General features: G+C 47.0%; 1 protein-coding gene across 2 annotated transcripts in view; it reads left to right on the top strand.

Moving 5' to 3' along the window:
* The window catches only part of CUNH14orf37 (chromosome unknown C14orf37 homolog), a 51,351-nt gene that overhangs the window by 18,659 nt on the left and 6,363 nt on the right, over window positions 1–26,329 (top strand). For both annotated transcript variants that reach the window (XM_008637293.2, XM_017738909.1), the window contains exon 5: window positions 24,182–24,213. In XM_008637293.2, the coding sequence (XP_008635515.1) occupies window positions 24,182–24,213 (32 nt within the window). The remainder of the gene's footprint in view (window positions 1–24,181; window positions 24,214–26,329) is intronic.

A 26,329-nucleotide genomic window follows, 5' to 3' on the forward strand; every position in this document is an offset into this window, starting at 1 on the left:
TGCTTGCTCTGATGGCTGACATGCTGCAAATCCCCAGAGAACAAGGAACTTGATCCACAAAACATCTTGGCAGGGCAAGAGACAGTTTGGATTTTTGTAGTGGTCAATGAGAAGGCGCTGGAGGAACAGAATCATTAAAAATGTCAGTTCTGGGCAGTCAGATGGTCCTACATTAACTCCAGCTGAGCAAAAGCCATTTATAAGTGCCAGTAATGAGACTGACAGTTTTACAGCCCATCAACTGACTCTCTAACCAGCAATATTTAGACAGAGTAAAGCAGAAAATGAGAAAATCTGTGCCTTTATAAAATAGAATTTGAGCTTCCAAAAGCCATCCTGGCAGCCTGCAGCCCTGGGGAAGCGAGGTCTGAATATGATTTGGGATCTGGTTTGGTGTCCTGTTCAAGTGCTTTGCCTTCAGAAGTTGCCAGTGAAGGACAGAGCAGCACTTTTGGACCTCTCTGCATTCTTTGTGAGGTGACTTTGGTGTGTCCATACTCGTTTCTTGGTTTGTGTATATGGGGGGTGTGGTAGGCAAACACTAAACACCTGGAGAGCATTGGATGGGCAGGAAGATCACATGCATAACTTGAATTTTCAGGGAATAAATAAAACCACCTAATTTTCCCCTGCTCCCTCTTTTGTGATGCATTACCAGGAGAACTGCAGTTGGTTGAGGTGGGTTCAAACCTAGTGAACAGTTTATGGTCCTTCAGTTATTCCTCATGCACCTTAGAGCAGATGGTCTATGGTGTACAACTCCAAGGAGATCAAACCCCTCTGCTTCTGTTGGTGGCGGCTTCTTCTCCCAGTTCCCAAGAGTATTTATTCTCTCATTTCTGTGAGAATTCTTAATTTAACAGCAATGACCCAAGAGGAAAATTGGCCCCAGGCTTCCCAGCTATTTCCTGATGGCTCAGTGCTTGCTTGTGATCCACATCCCAAGGTGAAGGACTCCTGCTATCCATAGGTAACAGCAGGAGGTCTGGGGAAATTTACTAAGCCTTTAGTTTTACCACATTGGGGCATGCAGCAGTTTGCTTTGTGCATTTAAAATGTATGGAATTGGTGTTTTATTCTTTCTCAATTTAGGGTCCACTTGATATAATTTTTGTATTTTCACTAACATGTTTTAGCACCTTGCTCTGTCTTCATCAATCCGTAGTTCCATTTTACATCTGAATTTGCTCTCTGTGGTGGCTTTTATGTATGCTAGGTACTATTTTTTATTCTCTGTTTTAACCTAAATCCATTTTTGTCCAGGTCTGCCTTTCTTTAGCTGACCCATTGGTGTGTTCTTTGCATCCACCTGTTCATGGCAATACTGTATTACAGGACTGTAGCTGGTGAGAAGTCACCTGAGTTGCCTGGTTCCACAGCATTTGTTTTTGATTTCCATGTACCCGTGGAGGAATTGTACACAGGGGAGTTTGGATCATCCCTGTGGGTAGGATTTAGAGATTAAAAAATCAATTTAGGAAGAAGTTATGAAGTGTGACAATATAATTCTCGACGTGTAGTTTCCAAAATATAAACCATGTCTGTGTTTCATGTATTTTTGTGGGTAGGACATTAGTTCTTACCATAATGGAAGGTTGTATAACTCTTTCAGGTAATGACAAGGCACTTGCATAATAAACACACTTTTGGAATGTGAATGTTGGGTTTATTTTATAATGGATAAAAAATATTTGCAGCTCTGAGCAGCTACTTACAGAGAAAATAGCTCTCGTGTATTGCAGATCTGTGGTCACAAATTACACTGCATAAACCATATAACAGATGCCTCTGGTTAATGATGGTGAGGCAGAGGAGCAGAAGGACAGTAGTGGAAGATGATGAATGTTTGAAATGTCATTTCTACAGGAAGATAGGATTAATGCTTTTATGGGCAAAAATAACCAGCATTAGGAAGGCAGGAGCTGAGGCTCAGAAATTAGTAATATGTTCTTTAATTGCTGCCCCAAATGGATCTATTTTAAGTACTCTTACAGCTCGTGGTATTGGAACATCGGAGTGCCTTTTAATCTTTAATGCATTTATCTCCTTAATCACCCTGGAAAGGCTCATCTGTGTTTTAAAGGTGGTGAGCAAAACCATGGAGAGGCCCAGTGACCCCTCTGGTTTCACAAGGGAGCCTTTGGCAGAGGGGAGGGGAATTAAATTAGTGCTTGGGCATTGCCCTTTCCTTCTGGAGGCAGGATGTGCACACCTGCATTTCTCCCTGGAATGGAAGCAAGGATCACACAGAGATCCTAACAGGAGGGGCTGAGTCCATAGGAATCCCAGGGGAGAGAGGCTGGCAGGAGCCAGGATGAGGAGCGTAACCAGCAGATTTTCCTTCCCCCATGTTCCAAGTTCCTGCAGCAATCCTGCCCTCTGTGGCCTTGCCCCATCACAGGTATTTATGGGAGTTTTGTGGCATCAAGCATTGGCCATGCAAGGTCTGGGTTCCAGACGGCTGCAGACAGAAATGAGCAGTCTCAGGAACAGAGATTATTTTTCCTGTCTTTCTGGGTGCTCCAAATAATTTATACAGTTCCATATGTTCCTTGCTATCTCCCCTTCCCTCTCCCAAGCAGCAGTAAAGCTCCCACCATCAATCTGTGCCTAACTCAGGTTTCTGTCCCTCATGAGGGATGTGCTCTCCCTTTGGAATTGCTTCTTTTTTACCTAAGAGATTGTTTATGGTTGCATCTTAATCCTGGAGCAGACTCATATTTAATCAGGTTTGTCTTGTCAAAGGGAATTCTGCATCCTATCTGTGAGCAGTGATGATCCTCTCTGCCAGCTCAGGGTGACATTCGCTGTTGTAACAGCAGAGCAGCTCCCAAAAGCGGACAATTCACATCAGAGATGGCTTTTTCTCCTCATCAGATCTAATTCCAAGGTGTTTTGAGGAGTGTGTCTCTTTACTATTCCTTCTTTCTTCAACCTGCTCGCTCCCTGCACAGTCCTGTGCTGGGATCTTGGTCAGTGGGACCTTCCAGGAGGCACAAAACTTGGACAAGTCTGAGCCCTGTGGTCCTGACTGACCACCCTTCTGTGCTCTTCCTTTTTTCCATCCAGCACAAGACTGCTGTGCCCTTGGGAATGAGGTCAGTTTGAAACAGAAGTGTTTCAAAGGGAAGACAGGAGCAGTGTGTCTGCTCTGTGAACCGAGACGAGGAGATTCCAACCCTGGAGCATGAACCCCTAATGAGTTGGAGCCATGTCCTTCCTTCGGAAGCAACTCAACTCTTGCCCTCAAAGTAAAAATCAAGGCTAAGGGCAGGGAAGAGAGATGAGGGCAGTGGTGGAGTCACCATCCCTGGAGGGATTTAAAAGCTGTATGGATGTGGCACTTGGGAACATGGGTTAGTGGTGGCTTGGCAGTGCTGGGGAATGGTTGGACTTCATCTTCGAGGGACTTTTCAACCTAAACAGTCCTGTGATTCTATGAGTAAATCAGAGGATTGAGGGTGTCTTGGTGATTCCCAGCTCAGCTATCAGAAACAGGTGACACAAAGCTGTTGCTCACAATAATCAGGCTGATATTTTACCCTGACATTTTTGGTGGAGTGTATTGGGAAACAGCAGCACTAAAACATCCTTGGATACGTTATTTTAAAATACCAGCCCTTCCACAAAGTTTATGTATCCAGTTAAACCTGTGTCAGAGGAAGACTAAGCCCATTTGTTACCAGCCCTTAAGTGCTGCCTCCCAGGGCTGGGGGAGGATTCAGAAGCATTTTCTCAGTTTTGGCTCTGCCTTCCCTCTCCCTGCCCACGGAGAAGTTGGAATCCCATCAGACAAGGTGTTAAACTGAAGTTACAGGACAATGCAGGGAGGAGTGAAGAGATCCTGTCCATCCAAGACATTTCTCCTTCTTCTTCTTCAGTTTGGAGAGAGTCGGTGTGAAGGCATGGAGAAACCATCTGCCAGTTTGTGGGAGGAGAGAGGGAATTTTGGTCACCATGGCTGACATGGTTGGTGTAAGAGGTCCCAGTGACTGGGGAAAGTTTCTAATGGGTGGTGGGATACATGGATGAATCCAAGTCTGAGGGCTGCTGCCAATCCTGCCTGCCCTAATTCCCGTTTCCCTGCCAGGCAAAAATTCCCTGAAACACCTGCAAGGAGGGTGCAGCAGCTTCTGTGGTGGAAACATCTGTGGAAGATTCCCCAACCCAGCTCAGGTAGGGGAGTCTTGGGTGATGTCTGCGTACAGAGAACATTAGGGAAGGTTTACTAAGGGGAGCCCTTCACCAAAAGGGTTGTCAGGCTCTGGAACAGGCTGCCCAAGGAAATGGTTGAGTCACCAGCCCTGGAAGTGTTCAAAAAACATGTGGATATGGCACCTGAGGACATGGTTTAGTGGTGGAAATAGTGGTGGTGCTGGGTTGGGGGTTGGACTTGAAGTTCTTTGATTACTTCTCGAGCCATAATGATTCTATGAAATTCTCCCTCCTTGGCTTGCTGGGTAGCACAGAAGGGCAGCCTGCAGCAGCACCAGGCTCCTGGGCTTTCCCAGCACAGGAAGACTCCTTCTGAAAGGCTTTCTGCTGGACCTGCAGTTGCACTTGTCAGCCCAAGAAAGCAGAGTTGGAGAACTCAAGCACATGTCTGAGCGTTTCTGACCTTCCCTAGCTGTCGGCCTCTATCCATCTGTTTGACACATCCTTTAAAGTTAGGATGTGTCTACCTCGGAGCATGACTTTGCATTTGCTGCTCCAGGTAATTTATCTTGGGGTTTTTTTGCCTGGATTCAAGGATAGGGTCCGTTAGCCTGCGCAGAGCTCCGTGCTCCGAAGGCTGGGCTGCATCTGCTGCCCGAGCACCATCTGGGTTCCTGCACAGCACAGTGAGGCAGGAATCCTTCTGGGCTGTCAGCTGCCTTGGACTGCCTGTCCCCTTGCCTGTCAGCCCCACTGGAATATAAATCATACTGTCTTTGCTCTCTCTTTCATCTGCAGTAATCCTTGTCCTTTCCCACGCCTGCAGTTTTGAGTATTTACATGTGTCACTTCTCAGTGGGCTTTGCCTCTTCTCCCGCCCTTCCGTTTGTACATGTCAGAGAACATGGCTCCATTCAGACTGAGGAGCTGGTTTTCAGCCCCTCTCTCCCTTTGGATTTTAGCAATCACTTAGCTTGATTGAAGAACACAGGCAGGGCAGTGCCTTCCCTGGGTGAGAGTTACTCATTTTTCCTTTGTGTGCCTGTTCCGGGTGGGCTTTGCCATGTAAAAAGAGGCTTTCCTTATGTTGGAGAAATCACATTTATTTTCTAATAGTGATCTATACTGAAGCAAAAATCTGTCTGTTTTCATGGCATTAAAAAAATGGATAGAGGGGAATGTGAAGGTTCATCAGCCTTGAATTGCCTCTGTCCTTCAGGGGATTTACGTCAGAGGCTGATCTTTGGGGTTAAAATGTTGGCCCCATGGCAGAGCTGGTCAGAAAAAATTGCAACAAGTAGCAGAGAGAGAGAGGGTAATTTATGGAGAGGATAATTTTAAAATGTTCCTTCCTAATGAGAATGTAGATGCACTTTCTGCTTGGACAGTGCAAACCACAAATGACTGATGCTAAACCTGTCTCCCCTCTGGTGTTCACTCAGATTAAGACCCATTGAGAATGAAAGGAGATCCAAGTTCTTTCCTGCAAGGATGCTCTCCCTCTCTATAGAACTGAATATAAATATAAAAATAAATATGTATGTATATGTAGAAGTTCTGCTCTGCTTGAGAGTGAGTTATGAACATATATTGGAAATAAGTAAATTGCTCAGATTTTTGTCTGACAATAAAATAATTACCTCAAACCTCCAGCAGTTGTTGTTTTGCAAAGATGCTGAGTATCAGCATTAATCACGGAGAGGGGTCGATATGGTGAGAATTACTGGAGGCTTTTGCTTTCTTTGTTCCGTTTTCTCCCCTTGTTTTTGAGTAATTCTAATCACAGACTCATCCAAGCCTGGGCTGTAATAAAGGGTTTCAGCCAGGCTGCTCCCTGATAGCCCATCATTTATTTTAATATACCAGCAGTACCATCTGTGCTTGAGGCTTTATTAATGTGAAGTGAGGCTAAGAGGTTCTCCAGTCTGAGTCCTTTTTGAGGCTGTTTTTTCCCAAATCCCCCTTTCCCCTCTGACCACTCAGGGTGCCTTGCTCACTCAGGTGTGTGCATGGACTGGTTTTGCAGGAGTGGCTGCTCAACTTTCTGTTTCTTGTCCCCAGGAGCCCCCTTGTTTTGTTTAACAGTGTCACATGCTGTGCTACTGTCACTGTCCCCTTAACCTGCCCCATACCAGCTTAGGGATGTCCATGCCAAGGTGATCCAGGTGATGCTCCAAGGTCCCTGTCAGGAGCACAGCCCAGGAACCCACCCCTGGCACATGTGGCATCTTGATGACCCTCCTGTGCTTTTGCTTGGTATGCCAGTTATTCCAGCATTTCCCTCTGCAGGCTTTGGGACAGCTCTGACACCAGCAGAGGATTTCCAAGACCCCTCAATGGCTTTGGTGTGTGCTTTGGTTTAGGACTGAGGAGTGATCTCGGTGTCTGCCCTTCCAGTCCCACCAGAAGCTGTTTCTTCCTGTGAGTGAGGGGGTTGCTTTGCCCTGCTCAGTCCTGGCTTTCCTTACAACCACACATAAGCAAATTCAGGAAAATGACAAGATTGGGTTCAGTATAAATGTCCGGTCAGGAAAATAACCTCTTTGTGGGTTTTATTATTTTCTGTATCTGTTGGGACTGGTTAAATGGTCTCTTTTGATTTTTTGGTTTTAGGGAGTGTTGGGAAGAGGGTCAAATACAGAGTTAGACCAAGTAGTATCCTCAGTGGAGCAGTGCTTTGTGGTTATATCTGCTCTCCCATAGCCAGAACATGTTCCTGTGAGTGCTGTTTAACCTCTTAAGTCCCAGTTTGCAGTGACTCCATGGTGAATCAGCCCTGCTCAGCCAAATGCTCCAGTGCAGCTTGACAGACTTAATAATCTTGGAGGTCTTTTCCAACCTAAACAATCCTGTTCTTCCAATTCTTTAACTGCAGTCTGGAGCAGGAGAGGCAGGGAGCTAATTTAACTTTTGGTAGACAGAGGCAGCCAGGAGCATGTTTTGCTAAGGTCCGTGTCTTAATGGAGTGGATAAAGTCAGAATCTCAGCTGGCAAAACTCAGCATTGCTGTGGTGGATGCTCTGGTCCCACAGCCTTGGAGCTGCAGTGGGATCTGTGATCCTCTTCCCTGGGACCATGAACCATTGTGCTTTGGGCTTAGCAGGGCTGCATCACTGGCTCCTCATGTCTGATTTCAGCCTTTGCATCCTGACAAGCTCAGAGCAAGAGCCACAGTGGTTGTTTGGCCCAGGTTTAATGTCTCAAACTGTGCCAGATCACCCCTGCCTGGCTGCAGGCAGGCTCTGACAGCACCAAGCAGACAGAGATGCCTTCAGGGCAGTGCAGGGCTTGGGATGCAGTTCCATGACTCCTTCCAAAGGCACTGCAGGAGATTCTGTCCCCAGGGATGTCGCTGGAGCTGTGACTGCAGCTGGTGGGAGCTCCTGGGACAGTGCATGAACACGGCCTGGCACAGACAGTGGCACTTGATGATCTTAGAGGTCTTTTCCAACCTTCACGGTTCCACGAGATGCTGCAACACCATCCCTCCAAACCAGAGCAGGCAACCCCGAATTGGAGTCATCTGCAGGAGGAAAAGCACATTCAGTGGTACTAATTGACAGCAGCAGTGATTAGTTGTTGAGGTTTGGTTAGTCACTACTGTGTGGGCTCTGAAGATGAATATGAGGGTTTAAAGAACAGTGGGACTTTCAGTTTTTTTGAATACAATCTGAATATGCTTCAAGTTCCTGCCAGCAGTTCCCCTGGATATAGATTACATAGTGTGGGTGGGCAGGAGAGTTCCCTTGTCCTCATCTCCCTGGGATGAGCCAGGAGAGCTCTGCAGCTGCCTGGAGTGCTCCTGCTGGAGTCCCCTCCTATGGCCCAACAGCTCAGGTGTTTCCCTCCTCTGCGCTGCACTGCATAAAAGTTAGATTGGATATTCGGAAAAACTTCTTCAACCAAGGTATTGTCAACCATTGGAACAGGCTGCCCAGGGAAATGGTGACGTCCCCATCCCTGGAGGGACTTAAAAGACCTGTGGATGTGGCACCTGGGGACACAGGTGGCCTTGGCAGTGCTGGAGGAGTGGTTGGACTCGATGGTCTTAGAGGGCTTTTCCAACCTAAACAATTCTATAGTTCTGTGAGTCTAAAAGCAGATTTCACTAACAGGGTTCCCAGGTGATGGGTGCTGGAGCCATCCTGCCCTGTCCCCAGCCCAGTCAGGGATGCAGAGATGTTCTCCGTCTCAGATGTTCCCCACAGTCCCTCTAACCTTGGGATGGGTGGGTGTTAATGCTCAGGATAAATACCCCTGCTGAGACACAGGGAAAAATAGGGCTTATTTATGCCTGGGTAAATAGGAAAGCTTAGATACTCTTTCTGAAATCCTAGAGAAAATCCTAGGGACAGTCAAGTTCCAGGGGGAAATTTAGGCTGAGAGCTCTTTTCATTGTTAGTCCTATAACCACAAGAGAGTGAATTTGAGTGGTAAACTGGAGACTCTTGGCAAAGAGTATAAATTAAAGCCAAGCCTCTCTTCCAAATCCTTATGAGAGAAAAGGGAGGATGATACAGTAGGAACACTGGTCTGGAGGGATGTGGGGGGATAAAGGAACAGAGAGAAACAACAACCAGCATTTTGTCTCTGAATGCTCAGTACCATTCTGCCCCTCTGTGCGTCTGGAAAAGGACACAGCAGAGACAGAAAGGGTATGAAAAAGAAGTAGGATAACCAAAAGGATAAATTAACATGGATAACCAGAGGATAAATGGGCTTCTGTGCAAGGAATGACCTTGTCCAGAGCCCCAGAGTGCTAGGAGTGTGAGCCAGGAGAGCATCACTGTGTGATTGTCCCATCCATAAACTTTTCCTAGACAAATGCTCTTGGTCACTGTCAGCCTCACAAAGCCAGCCTGACCTTTGGTCTGGCCCAGAATGACTGTGAGCAGAGCCTGATCTCCTCATCTCATTGCAGCCAGTGCTGCTTTTTCATATGAGTCCTTGAGCAAATCACTTCCCCATCCCGTGCCTGAGTCCTGGTGTTCATAGATGGGACAATTCCAATGCTCTGTGGGGGTTCATTCTTTTAGGTTCTTTTGGGCAGATACTGACTCTTCTTTGCAGGTTTGTAGAGCACCTATCACATGTGTGTGTGATCTCAGGTGGCCTTTTAGCTCTCACAATAATAGAAATTAACAAGAAATGCAGTCTCTTCCTCCTGTGTTACGTTTTGCTCATTAAATGGTCACAGTTGCTGGGACACAAATCTGTACTGAAGCCTGATAAAGAGGGAAGCTATGGCCCCTGGATCAGCAGTGACTTGGTGCAGGCTGGAGAGGGAGGAAGGGAAGTATCAGCTCTGTGTTTGCCCTTCCCTGTGAGCATCTGCCTTCAGAGATGGGGTGTGAGGCTCAGATGATCCAGTACAACCATCCTTCTATTTTATTCCTTTGGTACAAGGTTCCCCCTACAGCCCTTAACCACGTGCCAGGGACAGAAAACCTCAAAACTGTCTGGTTTTGCAGACTGGCAGGGAGCTGTGACTCAGGAAGGGAAGGGACCTTCCAAAGCACTTTCAGTGTCTTTCAGATTCACTGGGCTCCACATAAAACATTTTTATACTGAAGTCAGAGGTGTGACCTTGTTGATAATTTAGCTGAGGGACCAAAGACAGGCAGCTGAGTGCAGACATCAGTGTAAGTCTGTCTCATCCCCTTGCCTGGGTGAGGAATTTGCATGTTTTATTTTGTGGCCAGGCTGCCCTGCAGTTGCTGTCACTGTTGGACTGAGTTAATTTCCCTCTTGCTTCTCAGTCTTAAAGGCAGAAAAGCTGGTGCAATAGGACAGAAAGTCATGGCATTTCCAGCAAGGCACCAGGTTGGCTTTGCTCAGCTTCTCAGGGTCTTGCTTGCTGTTCCCAGATACCAAATGGAAATTTTCCTGAATGCATTAATTACCTCTGGATTCCCAAAGCTGGTTAAGGGTCCAGCAGCTCAAATGGAAATGCATGGGTTGTTGCTCCTTTGGTTTTGGTAGATCTGTTTATCTCTTTGAAATGGACTTTAAAGATGAGACTTCAGCTCCTGTATCCCTTTGGGTTCAAGTAAATGTGGACAAATAGCATTTCTCAGTCTGGAGAGATTGATAAATCAGGATGTTGTGATGAGCTGGTTTGAGTCAACACTTCTTTGGGTCTGTCAATCAAACCTGTAACTAGCCCAGATCAGTTATTGCCCAAATCTGTCAACTGATTCACAATATAATACGGTAAGGCCAGTAAATTATTTTTCATGTTTAGGACTAAATTTCAGAAGTGCTCTGCAGTTTCATTGTTTTCTGTACCTACAAAGAATTTCAGATTTCAGGTGGTAGAGGTTTTGTTTGTGCTGTAGAAAAGGCAGCCTTTCCCCTGGGAATTCCCTGTGCAGAATATTTGCAGTTCAAAACAAAAAAATTGCTGCTACCTATTTAGAAGACTAAGGGGTGATTTTGACAACCCCAGCCTCTTTCCTTACTAATATTTGTTAGTCCTGCAGCTAAGGTAAGAGCAGTTCACAGTGAATCATAGACTCTTATGACATTTCTACACCCTGTCATGAGCAGGGACACCTTCCACTAGACCAGGTTGCTCCAAGCCCCATCCAACCTAGATTTGAACATTCCAGAAGTGGAGCAGCCACAACTTCTCTGGTCAAGCTCTATCAGTGTCTCACCACCCTCAGGATCAAGAATTTCTTCCTGACATCTAATCTAAATATCTTTTCCGTTAAAACCACAGTGCAACCAGGCCACTACAAAAATGAGTTTAAAAAATGTCCTCCGCTTATTTCTTCCTCAGGTTTTGTCAGTGACTTCTTTTTGTGTCTGTCTCTTCAGAGTTTGTCTTCCTAGAGGACTGAGACCACCCTTGTCAAGCCAGCAGAGAATTTCCTGGCCCATTTGGTGGTCTTTAGACAGCAGGCAGTACCAAGTAGCCATCAGCATTTAGATCATAAACACTTGCTGCTGCTTCGGAAGCAGATTGACCTCTGAGGCTTTATCCAGATAATGTTGTGAAGGTTCTCTTGCATCAAATTGTTTCTTCGTTATTTGAACAGATGATGGCAGCAAAATCAGGAGTTCACTCAGGGATACTCAAAATATCTTCTGACAGCCACATCATATCCCTGTCCTAATCAGAGAGTGGGCTCTGACCTGTTCCAATCAGGGTAATGCCCTTTCCGGGTAAGTAAATTGTTACAGATTATCTAAATCCGCCTGGAGAAACTCTGGATCCATTCATTTCTGAGGGGAAGGAGTGGGATGGGAGAATGCCACAGCACTGGGTGTGTGTTTGGGGCAGCAGCAGCAAACCCCACAGAGACTGGAGTCACACAGGAACAGTGCTCTGTGCCATGTGTGAAATAAATGGGAAATGTGGATAGCAGAGGATAAATTAACCCTTTCACCTGCAGGGCTGTGCAGAACTTGTCTGAGAGGTGATGGTGATTTTATAAGGTTCAGTGGGTGGCAGCAAACTTCAGCAATATTTTGGGATATTAATTTGTCTGCAAATCCTCACCTGTAACTGTTAATAGGTGTTGCAGAGAAAAGAGAGGTTTTGCTTCACAGCAGCCCCTGGAACAGCCTCTCCACTGCAATCAGACTTAGTATATGAGGACCTAGGTTGGAGGTACAAGCCCAGAGGAATGTGGAGGTAGAGCTGGTGCTTAGTTTGGTGTTTAATCTGTCAAGCCAGGGCACCTGTCTCAGGTGTAGATAAAATCTGAGGGGGAACCAGGAGCTGCAGACTCCAAGTGATGGCCAGGCACTGCTCCAGTTTGCTGCTGAGTCTCACCAGTATGGTTCTGCACCATCAGCCCCATGAAGCCAGGTTTGCTTCTCCGGGGGTTGAATTTGGCCTTGTGCTCTTTTGAAGGGCAGAACAAAAGAATCCAGGTCCTACCATGGCCCACACCTTGAAGCTGCCCATTTAGCCAGTAGTCAAAATTGTTCCTCTTCTTTAAAGCATTTCCCTTCAGAGTTTTGTTAAAGTGTTTGAAACCAGCCAGTTCCCCCCATGCAAGCTAAAAATGGAGCTGCCTTTTCCACCTTTTGTCTGCCTGATGTATTTGTAGCTCCTTCATTTGGATAGACCAGCATAAGTCACATTCTGCCTCCTGCAAGAATTTTTGTCTGTCAAACTTGCTTTCTCCTCAGCCAGTATAGACTCAGTGAAACCTTTTTGTTTGATTGCAATCATCAGGTGTCTGGGTCGTTATTACTGAGAAATACCCATGGAATTACACCTGTGCCAAAGATATTTGCAGACTTTCCCTCCATTTTCTTTGCTGGCTTTGGGTCTCCGTTTGGCTGTAAATAGAATCAGAGAATCACAGAATGGTTTTGGTGGGAAGGGAGCCTGAAGAGCATCAGTTCCACTGCCTGCCAAGGGCAGGGACACCTCCCACTATCCCAGGTTGCTCCAAGGCCCATCCAACCTGGCCTGGAACACTTCCAGGGATGGGGCAGCCACAGCTTCTGTGGGCAGCGTGGCCCAGGGCTTCCCCACCTTCACAAGGAAGAATTTCTTCCAAGTATCTAATTTAGCCCTGCTCTCCATCAGTTTGAGGCCATTCCCCCGTGTCTTGTCCCTCCAGGCCCTTGTAAATAGTCTCCACCTTTGCTGTCAGCTCCCTTTAGGTACTGAAAGGCTGCAGTGAGGTCACCCCAAAGCTTTCTCTTTTCCAGGCTGAGCAATCCCAGTTCTCTCAGCCTTTCCTCACAGCAGAGCTGCTCCATCCCTCTGATCATTTTGGTGGCCTCCTCTGGACCCACTCCAACAGGTCAATGTCCCTCCTGTGTTGGACACCCCAGAGCTGGATGCAGTATGTCCTGTCAGTGCTGTCAGGTTTGGATTCCCAGCCAGCAGATGAAGATGCTTGTTTATATTAGAGAACTGTTGTGAGTGCAATTAATAAAGCTGCGAGGCTGAAAAGTAGTTGAAGAGCTAAATATCATTATGTAATGAGACCTCCTTCCCAGTAAATGATGTGAAAAATGATTTCTTGCGAAGAATAACAAATTGCCGTGGCTTTTACCCTAATTGTAGATGCTTGATTTTAATTTGTTGTTTGTCATTTCCATGTAAATGAAGAGTTTTAGCTATAATTACCGCATTTATGGCAAACAAGATATTATCATTTTCCAATGCTCGCGAAGCACTGACATGTTTAGAAATAGAAGAACTGAATAATTATCCCCCTTGTGCAGCTCCAGGGAGGGGTCTACAAGTCATGGTATCCAGCTCTGTGTGCAGAACAGGTCTTGCACAAGATGCTTCTCAAAGGCAGCTGATGCCATTAACCCTCTTCTGTATTTGGGGAGCCAGGACTCAGAGACATGAAGTGACTTTCCCAGAGCACTCAGCAGTGCTCCAGGTGCCCAAATCCCTCTGGACAGCATCTGCTTCTCATCACTCTCACAACACAAAAGACAGCAGAGCCATCGTTTTGGTTGGCACTAAATTTCCTGGTTTGTCCCAGTTATCCCAGTTCAGAGAAGCTGTGGCTGCCCCATCCCTGGCAGTGTTCCAGGCCAGCTTGGATGGGGCTTGGAACAACCTGGCCTAGTGGAAGGTGTCCCTGCCCTTGGCAGCAGCGTTGGAACAAGATGGTCTTTAAGTCCCTTTTGGTTGTTCCCTTCCAACCAAACCATTCTGTGATTCTCTGATCCTGTGATGATTCTCTGCTCCACCAGAAGCTGCCTTTTCCCTTGCACATTTTCTTGTGTCTGGAGTTACAAATCAGAATGCAGAGGTTTCTGACCAAGGGAGGCTGCACAACATCTGACCTGACACCACACCACTGGCAAGGGATGAGCCCACATCCCTGTGAAGGCCTTGGTGTGACAAAAGACCAAAGAGTGTAATGTCCCATGGAAATGTCAGTCCCCAGTCAGAAAAGAGCTTCAAGGTGTCACAATGTCAAAAAATGAGACTTGTAGTGCTGGGTTTCACCCCATCCCAGGCACTCTGCTCCTCTGGTGTTCAGGCTGCTGCCAGTGTTGGGCACAGCATACAGTGAGGCCAAAGCCTTTGCCTGAGAGGTGACTCCAAAATGACCTCAAAATATTCCCCAAGCTGAGCCTTTTCCCCTGGGAAATCATTTTAAGGCAGCTGTCAGACTCTGTGTGGGGCCTGCCAGCAGCAGGGAGTGAGCACATGTCCCCTGGAGGGGCCGATTTCTGCTGGGAATGGATCCATCACCCTGGTGCCAGTGGAAGGGTGACTGCCCACAGCCACTCTGGTTCCTGTAGGCACCAAGCAGCCTGGTAGGATGAGAGTGATGTCTCTGATTTATATTCTATTTCAGCCAGTGCTGTAGTAACACTTCCTGATGCATCAGATGCTGTCTGCTGGCTGCTGGCTGAGCCCTCTCTTGCATCACTTCAAGGGACGTGAAAACTGAGTGCTTCCCTCCCCCACTGCACATGCTGCAGACTGAGAGTGGCAGTGCTCATTCCAGGAGCATTGCAGGCAGTGGAAGGCTCATTCCCACCGCCTTGGCTCCATGCCCTGTGCCATTACCTCCCTGTCTGCCTCACTTCCAGGCACGGAGCGTTTCTGTGCCATCGCTTTCCTGGAGATCAGAGCCTCATCAGCCGGTCCCCAGCTCTCCTGGGACCTTCTCAGGGACCCGCCCTTCAAGGACTGCTGTAATTCCTGGAGTTTTTCTGGCTTTTTAGGGGATAAAATCTGCCACTGACTCAGCCATTTGTAGGCAGAGGAATAAATCACTGGGAGTGTAAGCACACTGCTAAATCTCTGTGCAGCTTGTAAGATCCTGCTGCATCTGTGTTCTCTCCTCACTTGGTTTGCTTTGCCCTTTGCTCATTTCTTTTTGCCTCTGTGATTTTCTGAGGGCCCATTCCCATAAGTGTAGCTGGAACATTAAAAGTAGTTGGGAATAGTTTTGGGAAAAGTGAAAGAGGGCAGGTTTAAATGGGATACTTGGAAGAAATTCTTCCCTGTGAGGGTGGGGAGGCCCTGGCACAGGTTGCCCAGAGAAGCTGCCCCATCTCTGGAAATGTCCAAGGTCAGTTTGGATGGAGCTTGGAGCAACCTGGTATAGTGGGAGGTGTCCCTGCCCATGGCAGGGGGTTGGAACAAGATGCTTAAAATAATGCCATCCTAAAGAACATTTGTTTCCAAAAAATCCCGTTTTACTGTGATTTAGTATTTGTACTGTCTTAGCTCCCAGAACATCCCATACAGATGGAGGTGCTACAGTAGGGGCTATTACAACATGAAGGAAGAGGCTCTGACACAAGGAAAAGAAACACAAGGGACCTACTAGATATGATCTATTTTATCTTTAATATTCCCATAGTAAGGATGGAAAATGGACTAAGAGATCAATTTACTTGTCCATAGTTATACAAGAAGTCAGGAATGGGTGTCAGGAACTTTAAGTCCCCATTTGGTGTTTGATCACAAGAGAATCGAATCACAGTGGGAATTGATGCTCAGTTCTGGATGCAATGGGAATGTGGGATCAGACTTGTCCTGTTAGCAAACATCAGCAAGTTCATTTTCCTTTTGGGACTAACACTGGACAATGCTGCTCTTCCCAAGTATTTGCAGGAAAATGAGTCTCTGTGATAATCAGATCTTATTTTTAGCATCTGATCGATGCTCAGGGCTTTGTGGTTTAATTACTGGAATAATTGTTTGCTGAAAACACAGTCTAATACCTGGTTTTTCCTTCAAAGGTCAACTCCGTCATTTTTGTTTCCAACCATTTAATCCTTTATTGATCTTTATGTCATTTCATGGGGAGTGCTGCATCTTGACAGATGAAATAAAGGCCAAAACTTGAAATAAGAAAAATATATCCTTTTTCTTAAACACAGAAATGGAAAATCCCCTATTTCAACCCTTGCTGCAGGCAAATCCTTCATACAGTGTCCCCAGGAAATAGGATTCTGAAAATTACTTTTGTTCTTTATGGAAGGAAGAAAGCAAACCAAGAATCTTTTCCGAGCCTGATTAATATCAGACGTAAACTGAAGCACAAAAGGAAATTTTGCTGTGTAGCTGCTGATCCTTTAAAGGAGATAAGGCCATGGGCTCCGTCAGGAGGGCAGGGAGATCTCTGTGGTTTGCATTTAGAGAGGGCTGAATGAGAAATACCATCTCCTCTCAGTATAGGGGGGTATCACGTGGCTTCAGCTGGAGGTTTGGAAGGTATTTCATCAAGTAACAGGCACCCCTGTTTTGCTGCTGTCCTCCAGCTAAAATGAGATGCTGTTGGAGCAGAGGGATGGGTGAGGTGCTCTCCATCTGCAGCTTCTCCACTTTTTCCACTCCTCCCATCACTGCAACCTGGCATTTAGTTTTAATTTGCAAAACTCTATCTGTCTTTGCCAGACTATGGGAGAGGGTGCTGGGTTATGGAGCAGAAAACAGGCTCGGTGTAAAATGGGCATTAAAAGGTAGCACGGGACCGAGTTCCATCTTGTGCTTTTTCCTGTAATTGTACAGGCTCAAACCCTGCAGTCATCCCTGAAAACCAGCAGTGATTTTAGGGGGACTTGGTGCCAGGAAGAGCTGAAATATTGGCTGGATGTAAGGATGGAGATCCCCACACTGGTTGTGCAGCTCAGCTCTGTCAGTGGGATGGGGTGGCGCAGCTTCCCGACAGATTCCGAGCGGCTCCGTGCCCGTGTTGGATGGGCTGGTTTCCTCTGATTCCTGAGGGGACCTGGGCAGATGGAAAGGACAACACAGAGCCTGCTGACAGGGGGAGGGATTTCTCTTCTAGGGCTGCATCCTCGGCTGCTGTAAATCAGGAAATGGCAAACTAAGGATCACGGTGCACCTTAAAGCTTCTCCAAAAATCAGTCAGCGAGGTTGAGATCATGGAATCACAGAGTGGTTGGGGTTGGAAATGACTTCAAAGACCCTCTCTCTTCACACCCCCCTGCAAGGTGGTGGGCAGGGACACCTTCCACTAGCCCAGATTGCTCCAAGCCCCATCCAACCTGGCCTTGATGGCACTTGCTGGCTGAGGGTAATGTTTCCCCTCAAGGCATTGCCATGTAAATCTGCACAAGCCATGCCAATCATGAAATTTTGCTGGATTTATATTCTGTTGTATTCTAGTTCTTGATAACTTTACCCAATTTTAACTGTTTGGACCACGATTTTTCCACGGTGCTTGCCCCAGGGTTTTTAAGAAAATTTTGGCTGAAGAAGTTCACCTGCTCCAGCAGATGAATCATGGGAAGAATAAACCATTAATAAATTTTTTACTGGAGACCTCTGAGAAAAAAATAATTGTATGGCAAAATTTTAGAATTGAGAGTGCAGGGATTAGCAAAAAGTCTGGAAGAGGTATATCAGTGCTCTGGAAAAAGCACTGGAAAAGCCTGGAAAGCATTCTTTCATAGAACCTGGCTCTTCAGCAGCTGCTTCTCTGTAGTTCTATTTGGATAGTGGGTATGTAAACAAAGAGCACACAAATGCCACCTTAAAAAGGTTATTAAAACTGCAAAGTCAAGGCTCATGAGAGGAAAGGCTGGGAGAGCTGGGATTGTTCAGCCTGGAGAAGAGAAGCTTTTGGGGTGACCTCACTGTGGCCTTGCAGGGTCTGAAGGAGCTGACAGGAAAGCTGGAGAGAGACTGTTTACTGGGCATAAAGTGACAGGACAAGAGGGAATGGCTTCCCACTGCCAGAGGGCAGGGATAGACGTGATATTGGGAAGGAATTCCTGGCTGTGAGGCTGCTGAGGCCTTGGCACAGGGTGCCCACAGAAGCTGTGGCTGCCCCATCCCTGGCAGTGTTCAAGGCCAGCTTGGATGGGCCTTGGAGCAACCTGGGATAGTGGGAGGTGTCCCTGCCCACAGCAGGGGGTTGGAACCAGATGGGTCTTAAGGTCCCTTTAGCCCAAACCCGTCTGTGATTCTCTGAAAACTGGTGAATGTGAACATTTTCAGCAGACAAGAAGACCCATGAGCAGGGTGGATTCTCACTGCTGGCAAGTCCCCGTGTTGCTCCGGGAGCTGTGCCAGGGCAGAGTGAGGGAGAAGCTGTTCCCACACGTGCTCCAGCAGAGGCATTGCCATTTCCATGAACAAAGTTTGTATTTCCTCTCCCAGAGCAGACACAGCCTTTGAACACAGTGTGATCCAGTAAATATTTAATCACACAACAAATTGTGACAGCCAGTTCACAGCAACGTCCTACTGATGCCTTTTAGGATAATGGGAGAGTTGGTACCTTGGCTTGGTTTTAACATCTTGTGCCTGTCTGGGGCCACTGAGGGAGAGACAAATAGTGTGTAGGTGTCAATATGTGTTTTGAAGGCCTCACAGAAGAAATGAGTTCACAGAGGAATGCTGAGGCAGAAGGGCAGCGCCTTTGCCAGCTTCAGCAAGGGGCTACTTACTGTGGGCAGATCGAAGTGGAAAACAGCTTAAAAAGTGCAAAGGAAAAGGAAAAGGAGGAACCAGACCTAATGCCATGGGGAAAGGAGTGTCAAAGGGGTTATAAGGTCAGGGAAGGAGCTGGGAAGAGTGTTTTAGTTCCTACTTTCTGGGTGAGTGTGGTGAGTTGTCTCCCCATCTCCATTTCCCTTCCAAGAGATTTGGGCAGGTTGCAGAAGGTGAAGGTGTGCAGCCAGGCTGGGGTTGCAGCTGGACAGACAGGGAAAAGGGTGTGGATGGTACAGTTCTGAGAACAGGCAGTGCCATGGTAACTGTTAAAGTTCACTGGGTTAATTCAAAGTTCACCCAAGCAAAATTTTTATCTGAAAACATAAATGGTAATTGTCGGTTTGACATTTGTTTGATTATCCAGCTGTTCAAGTCTTTTTGAGTTGGGCAATTCATGCATCAGCATTCCCATCAGGTAGGTGTAGTTGTTCTGGAATTAAAAATATGCTGCCTTCCAGATGCCATTTTCTTTATTATTTATTTGTGCTAGTAAGTAAATTGAAAATTGTGCTTTTTTAAGGGAAAGGAGCTGATGCACCCTTGTGCCATTAAGTTGTCAGAGCTGAGCAGATGAAGCACGAAGCATTTCTGCAAAATTGTTTTCACAAGTCTCATTTGGGAAAAAAGTTCAACCTGCAAAAGAAAGGGGTGAAATCTGTAATGGAACAGGGCAGGTGGCTTGGTATGTACAGACTGATTGAAAGTAATCAATCTTTTCCTTATTTTTTACACTTTAAGCAGCTCTCCTTTGCTGAAAGAGTGCAGTTTTGGATTAGATACCAGGAAAAAATCCTTGACTGTGAGGGTGGTGAGGGCCTGGCACAGGTTGCCCAGAGAAGCTGTGGCTGCCCCATCCCTGACAGTGTTGGATGGGGCTTGGAGCAACCTGGGATGGTGGAAGGTGTCCCTGCCCATGGCAGGGAGTGGAACTGGATTGGCTTTAAGGTCTCTTCCAACCCACACCGTTCTGTGATTCTGTGAATGAGGAATAGGAATGAGTTTTTGGCCCCAGTGAGAAGCAGCAGCAAACCCCAGCCATGTCATGCTGGGGAATGGGAAGAGCAGGGCAGCAGACAGGTGTGGAAGAGGGGAATGGATCTTTCTTAGGGAAGAAGGCGACGGCAGATCTGTGCTAAACAGCTTCTCTGGCTCCTGAGGTAGGGATGTCTCTGACCTCAGACAGATGCAAAAGCAATTAATAGTATCTGTTAGATCAAAATATTTCCATGTTCAGAGCATGACTGTTATCTTCTGATTTCCCAGAGTGAGGTTTGGTGCTGCCCTCTCAGCCTATTTCATTTAAGGAATTGCAGGTGTAATGGTTGGGGCAGGTTGCCTCATCCCCAGGTTAATTCTTACCCATAAAAGCCTCCTTTTTCCCTGCCCTTTGGAGAGCGTGTAGGAGCCTGGGTGCCACATTTTCACCACTGGTCTGGTGGTCGTGGTGGAGAGTTATTAAAAGAAATGGTGATGGATGAACCTTCATCAGGAGCAAGATGGAGTTCTGGAATGAAGCTGTAAGTGCTGGATTTGAACACCAGGCGACATCTGCAGGGATGAGCGATAACGTGCCATGGAAAAACAGAATTGCTTTAACTGATGATTAAAAAAGAGGATATGATTAAAACAAGCTGATTAGATGAAACCAAAGTGACAAGACAAAGCAGTAGGGCATCCAAGAGGGGAGGGAGGAGACAGAACTGATGGCAGTAGGGCATGAATTATTGATTGAAATCTCCACCAGAAGTCTTTGCATTTTCTTATCTGGGAAGGGAGAGAATGAATGAGAAGTGAACAGAATTATTAAGCAGCTTTATCATTGCATTGGAGTGGATAATTAGGCAATTAGGATTACTAAAAGTTGGCAAAGCAAGAGGCCCTGAGGACTCGTGCTCCTGATTTCAGAGGAGGGTAGAGAGGGAAGCAGGGAAAAGCCTTTGATGAGAGATTTGATGGTGCATTGTGGTGAGGCTGAAAGGCAGAGCCAGGCTCTGGCACCCGGTGCCCTGCAGCTGCCTGGACAGAAGAGGGCACAGGAGACCTGGATAATGTAAAAGAACTTATCTGAGGATGGACAGTCCTTGGAACAGCAGCAGGGAGGGAGATCAGGAGTGAAGGCCTCAACATAAAAAGCACCTGGACCTGAGCGAGTCCAGAGGAAACCACAAAGATGCTCTGAGGGCTGGAGACAGGCTGGGAGAGAGGGAGTGTTCAGCCTGCAGAAGAGAAGGCTCTGGGGAGACCTCAGAGCACCTTCTGATTTCGGGCATCCAGTGCCATATACCCTCAGATGTCCCCTGCTGTCCCTTCCTGAGCCTCCTGCCTGCATCTGCCAAAACCTGAACTTTCAGAAGGGTTTTGCTCACAGGGAATTGTGACTGTCCCTTTGGGGCAGGTCCCTCCAAGGAAGGACCAGGCAGACACCAAAGGCTGCTGCTTACCTTGGCAAATGAACCTCTCTTCTTTAGCTGGCACCAGAGCTTCTGAATAGCTGGCTGCACATTCTGAAGGGGAAAGCTGGGTAAAACTGACTAAAAATAGCACATTGCATCTGTAACTGTCTGAATTCATCCCGCTCTGAGGCCAATGCCAGACGACCGTGCTCCTCCTCTGTGCTCCTGACTGGCTTAATCTTAAGCTATATGTTATTTAAAATTAATTTGCAGAGATGCAGACATTATATAAATCACTGAGGACATGTCAGATTATGTATGTAATTTGCAGAAGTGCTCCATGCTTATCTTACTTAGCTCCCCACAAAACCAAGGGATCAAAATTAAGTTGAGGCAGAGAGTTTGGACTGGTCACCATCCTTAAAGTGTCGTGGAAGATGAGCCAGCACTGCAGACACTTGTTAGTAATTCACACCCAGAGACTCTTGTAATTTCTTCAGGACATTCAGTGATCAAAGAAGGAGGAAAAATGAAGATGATGAAAAATACATGGACTAGAGTATTTCTTACTAATTATTTGCTTGGCCTCATTGGCAAGTCACCTGGTGTTCTTGGGGAGAGCTGTGTTTTCATGGGAAGGTGCCAGCCGCAATGCTCCTCTCCCAAGACCAAGTTCAGAATATTAATTATGGATTCTGTTGCATAATTAGAGTCTGAAGCTCAGAATTAATTGATGGTAGCTGCTTAGCATAGATATCAGTTCTAACTTGAAATAATGCTCTTTCTCCTACCTGCACCCTGTGGTGTCCTCAGATGGGTAAATCATTGGAGCAGCGAGAGCTTGGTTTTGGTGACACAGTGGCTTGTCATTTCCTCACAGGTGTTAGAACAGTGTTGTGCATTGGTGACATGAGAAGTGTAATTCCTGGTAATCCAGTGCTCCTTGGCTTGTCCTGGCCCAGCCTGACAGGCTGCAGAGTCCGGGACCTTGGCTGTGACAGCTCTGCACTCCGCTCTTTCCCGGTGCAGGACATGTCCTGCCAGGACATGGAAGGGTTTCTGACCTCCTGCTGCCTGAATCTCATTAATTTGGAGCCATTGTTTTCCTCTAGCAGAGGTCAGAGTCTGTGGCTGCATTAGAGCATCCCCTGGAGAGGCACCTAGTCAGGGAGAAATCACCTTGGGCTGTTTTTCCTGTGGCCTGGGTTGATTCCCAAAGGCACCTGACCTGCTCTGCATGGCTGGAAACAAGGCTGGGTTTAATAAGAAACAGAAGTGCAATAGCAAATAAAGATTTGTACTATGGAGTTGGTGGGCCCCAGCAGGCAGGCTGCTGTTGTTTTGTGGAGCAGAGGGGAACAAAGCCAGAACCTGTGTTCATTAAAAATAGGTAATAGGATATTCTTAGCTCAGCCCCTGCCTCTGCCTTGGCAGGAATACTCCGGAGTTAATTGCTGCCGTTGTTCAGCTGCAGGAAAGTGGGTCGCCTATTGATGAGCTCACTGATCCCATATCATTGCTGTGCAAGATGTAAGAACAGGCTTTGTGCTCAGCTGGAGTCTGGGCCAGCTGAGCACACGGAGCACACACAGTGGGTGCACGTGTGGCTGTCCAGGTGTGCACGGGGGACGCTGTCCCCAAGCCCTGTGGGTCTGCAGCTGTGTGGCTGAGCCACTCTCACCACTCCTCCTGGCAGTGCCACATCTGGAAGCCCAGCCCAGGGGAACCATGGGTTTCCTGCCTCTCTGGGATCCCACTGGGAGTGACATCCAAGGCACGCAGGATTGGGCTGGCAGAGGAGGATGGTGGTGGCACTTTCATAAATTTTTTATGGCTTAGCCTATGCAGGCCAGGGCTAATTGTGGGAAGAGTTGATAAAACAAGACCTCTTGTCCTCTTCTAGTGCTGTGTGTGTGTCTCTCTCCTGGATAATTCATCCTTTTCCTCAGCTCCCTGTCAGAGATAAGTGCACCTGTGCCTCTTTCACACGTGTTCACCTTTAGGTAATTTGGGATCCTTCTGTTTGGAAGGTGTTACGTTGCTAATGCTTCAAAGGAAGTGTTCAAATCGCTTTGAACTTGTGTTACATGTGAGACATGAAATAGCCATTTGCTGCTGGCCCTCCTGTGCCCCCTCCCCACTCACAGAAAGGCTCCTTTCAGAAGGGTGCTCTGAGTGCTCTATGTGCACATGCAGACTCTGATGCTGCTAATTCAAGCTTTGAAGGGATGTTTTAGAACAAAACAAGCTTGGAAATTGGGTCTAAATCCATAAACTGTGCGTTATGTTTGGGATTTAATGCGCCCTGGAAGAAATATCCCCCAGAAGAACATTGCTGCATCCAAGAGTCCCCTTGTGCCTGTAGCACTGTCCTCCTGGAGAGATGGGAATCCTTGACAAAACACAGTTGCTGAGCCCGGAAAAAACCAACATATAACTGATTATTGCTTCCTACCTATGAGCAGGTATTTGTTAAAATCCTAGTGGATCCCTGTGGGCATTTTGCCCTTGTTGCAGTGCAGACACATCATCCAGTGCCCTGTGGTGTGACTCCTGCACCCACCTGCCATTACTGAATTTTAATTCTCAGCTGTCATATTTCACGGGATTTATTGAACTGTTAGGAGAAGAAAGTCGCAGTGCTGGCAGTATAAATTTGCTTGGTTTAGTAATTTAGCACCTCCAGTGCTATCCCAGTGCTCCAGTGACTTCCCAGAGCAGGCAGTGGCTGCTCCAGAAAAGCAGGGGACTAAAAGGCAGTGAATAATACATTTTTAGCCATCATTACAGGCTAGACCAAATACAGGGAAGAATATCCATGTGGAGGAGGCCAGTGGAAGGGGATAACTACACTGTAAGGTTTTCTCCTGGTCAGACACCCCAGTGTGTGTATGAGAAGTGATGATCAAAAACCCACAACCTGGGTTTTTATCTTCCTTTTTAAATCACTCTGAGATGTGAATTGCTCAGGCAAAGGTGAGCTACTTGCCTGCCAACTCACTCCAAGAGTTTCTTGTGTTGATTTGTTGCATTTGCTCTTTCTCATGAATGAGAAAAGAGGAAATCTAATGTACGAGAAAAGAGGAAATCTAATGTACAGCCTTATCAGCTTGTCAAGTTAATTTCTGTCTATTTTAATGTTATCACTATCATTTGTTGTTAATTAATAGAAGCAACATGATTACAGCTTCTATTTTTCCTTATTTTTCAGTGAGAAGCTGGATGGAGAAGCTGAAAGATAAGGTAGGAGGCTCAGTGTTTCAGTTCCTTTCAAAGCAAAACCACTTTTACTTGCAGGAATAAATAAGTTCTTGTCAGTGCAGTTCTTTATCTCTACACAGACAGTTGAGAAAGGGCTTAAAATTTTCTCTGGGAGGCAAATGAACCAGATGCTGCTGGTGTATAGTTGTGTGAATCCACAATACATCCCTGATGGGTGGTAACTAAGGGCAGAAGGAAGGGCAGAGGTGTTTGATTGATTCTCTACGCCAGAAAATGACCTTGTCAGACAACCCAAGTTACTTTTTTTATTTCCCCTTAACTTACCATAGAATAGTTGTGGTTGGAAGGGACCTTTCAACCCCTCTGCACTGAGCAGGGATAACTTCCACCAGATCAGGATCAGGTTGCTCAGGACCCTGTCCAACCTGACCTGGAATGTTTCCAGGGACCCCAGGGTAAGTAACTTAGTTCCACCCCTTTTCTCTAAGTGCTAAGCTCATTCCTGGATCCAAATCAAGAGGTTCTGGTGCTACTCTCTGGTGAGGGGCTGTGTGCCTTTCCAGTACCTCTGGATAAGACCTCTCCTACCTCCATGTGCTGCAAATCCCTGGAAGGAAAATGATCAAACACAGGAAAACTGACAAGGTAACAGACCCTGATCATTCCTCCCTGGCATCACAGGGGGCTGGCCCATGGAATCAAGAGTTGTGCCAGCCACAGGCAGTGATGGCTTTTTAAATTCTGCTGCCCTGGAGCAAATACTGACATTTGGAAATGGTTGTGAAGCTGTCCAGGTGTTGTGTTGCTGACAGCAGCGCCATGAAGCTGGAAATGAGGTGACAGCAAGAACATTTTGTGACTCAACAGGCATTGGAAATTCTTGAACAGGATCAGAGTCAGCAGAAAAAAAAACCATCACAAGGAGTGATAGTGAACTCTGAAAACACATCTCTAAGCTCAGGCAGATTCACCCAACCAGCCCAGCCTTCCCACGTGGTCCTCAACAAATTTCAGCAGCACTTTTACCATCTAGCCAAAGCAGAGAGACGAGGTTTGGGTGTCTGTTTTCCAGGAGTGGGGAGCAGGAGGGTTTAAGGTGGGTTCCTGCCCAGCCCTTGCTGAGTTGCCTTTCTGCCTGCACTAGGAAGGAGGCAAGTCTAGAACGAGCTCTGCTCATAGCAGAGCTCCTTGGCCTGGGATTCATCCAGAGGAGATGCTGAAAGGACAGAGAATGGTTTTCCCAGCGAAGGTAAAGAGCAGCCACCGAGGCTGGTTGTGTGCCTGGAGGGATTGCAGCATGCACAGGTCACCTGCTCATGCCAGCACGTGGCACAGCACGAGCTTGGGGACATCAGTGTCTTCTCACTGAAGCTGTAGCTCTCACTTTTTTCCTCTTGTTGCCTTGTTGGCCACCTCTGTCCTTCCCTGTTGCAGAGGGGCTGCATGTTCCTGTCTCCAACAGAGCTCTGGAGAGTCTGAACCTCATGCAGGCAGACCCTGGGCCGTGGGGCAGTGCCCAGCACGAGCACTGGTGTAACTGAGGATCAACTGGTGTAACTGAGGTACAAGAGAGACTCACTCCTGAGCCACCTCCCTCCTTAGGGGAACGGCAGATCTTTCACCTGGCTCACATTTTCCCTTGGAAAAGCCCAGAAAAACCACTCCCCCCACCCCCAACCAATTGCTGGTGTAGCAAATTACTTGCAAATAAACCTGTTCACCCATTCCCTCCTCTTCCTGGCTGAGTTTGTCAGCACCAGTCTTACATGCCCCTCTCATTTGCCCCTGTCCTGTTTTACAATCCATCCATCCAGAAGGGGATTCCAGCACACGATGGCCTATCCCTGAGAGATGTTCTTCCCTGTCCCTCAGGTGTGAGCACTGTGGGACCAGGAGCACAGAATCAGGGACAGATTTATGTCTGGTCTCCTGCAATCACTGTGCAAATGCTGCATTTGGTGTGGCAAATAGTGGGCATGACGTTCCTCTCAAGTTCTCTTGCTGTTATCTCCAAGCCCAATAGGGCCAGGAAGGTCATGGGTATGGACGGGGTGTATCAAAAGCATCCCTGAAGAAGCAACATTTTCCCCATAAAGGGGTTAAAAAGTGGCTTTGGAGCTGCCTTTGAAATGGGTTT

This window comes from Corvus brachyrhynchos, unplaced genomic scaffold, assembly GCF_000691975.1.
Source record: "Corvus brachyrhynchos isolate BGI_N302 unplaced genomic scaffold, ASM69197v1 scaffold245, whole genome shotgun sequence".
Lineage (NCBI taxonomy): Eukaryota > Metazoa > Chordata > Aves > Passeriformes > Corvidae > Corvus > Corvus brachyrhynchos.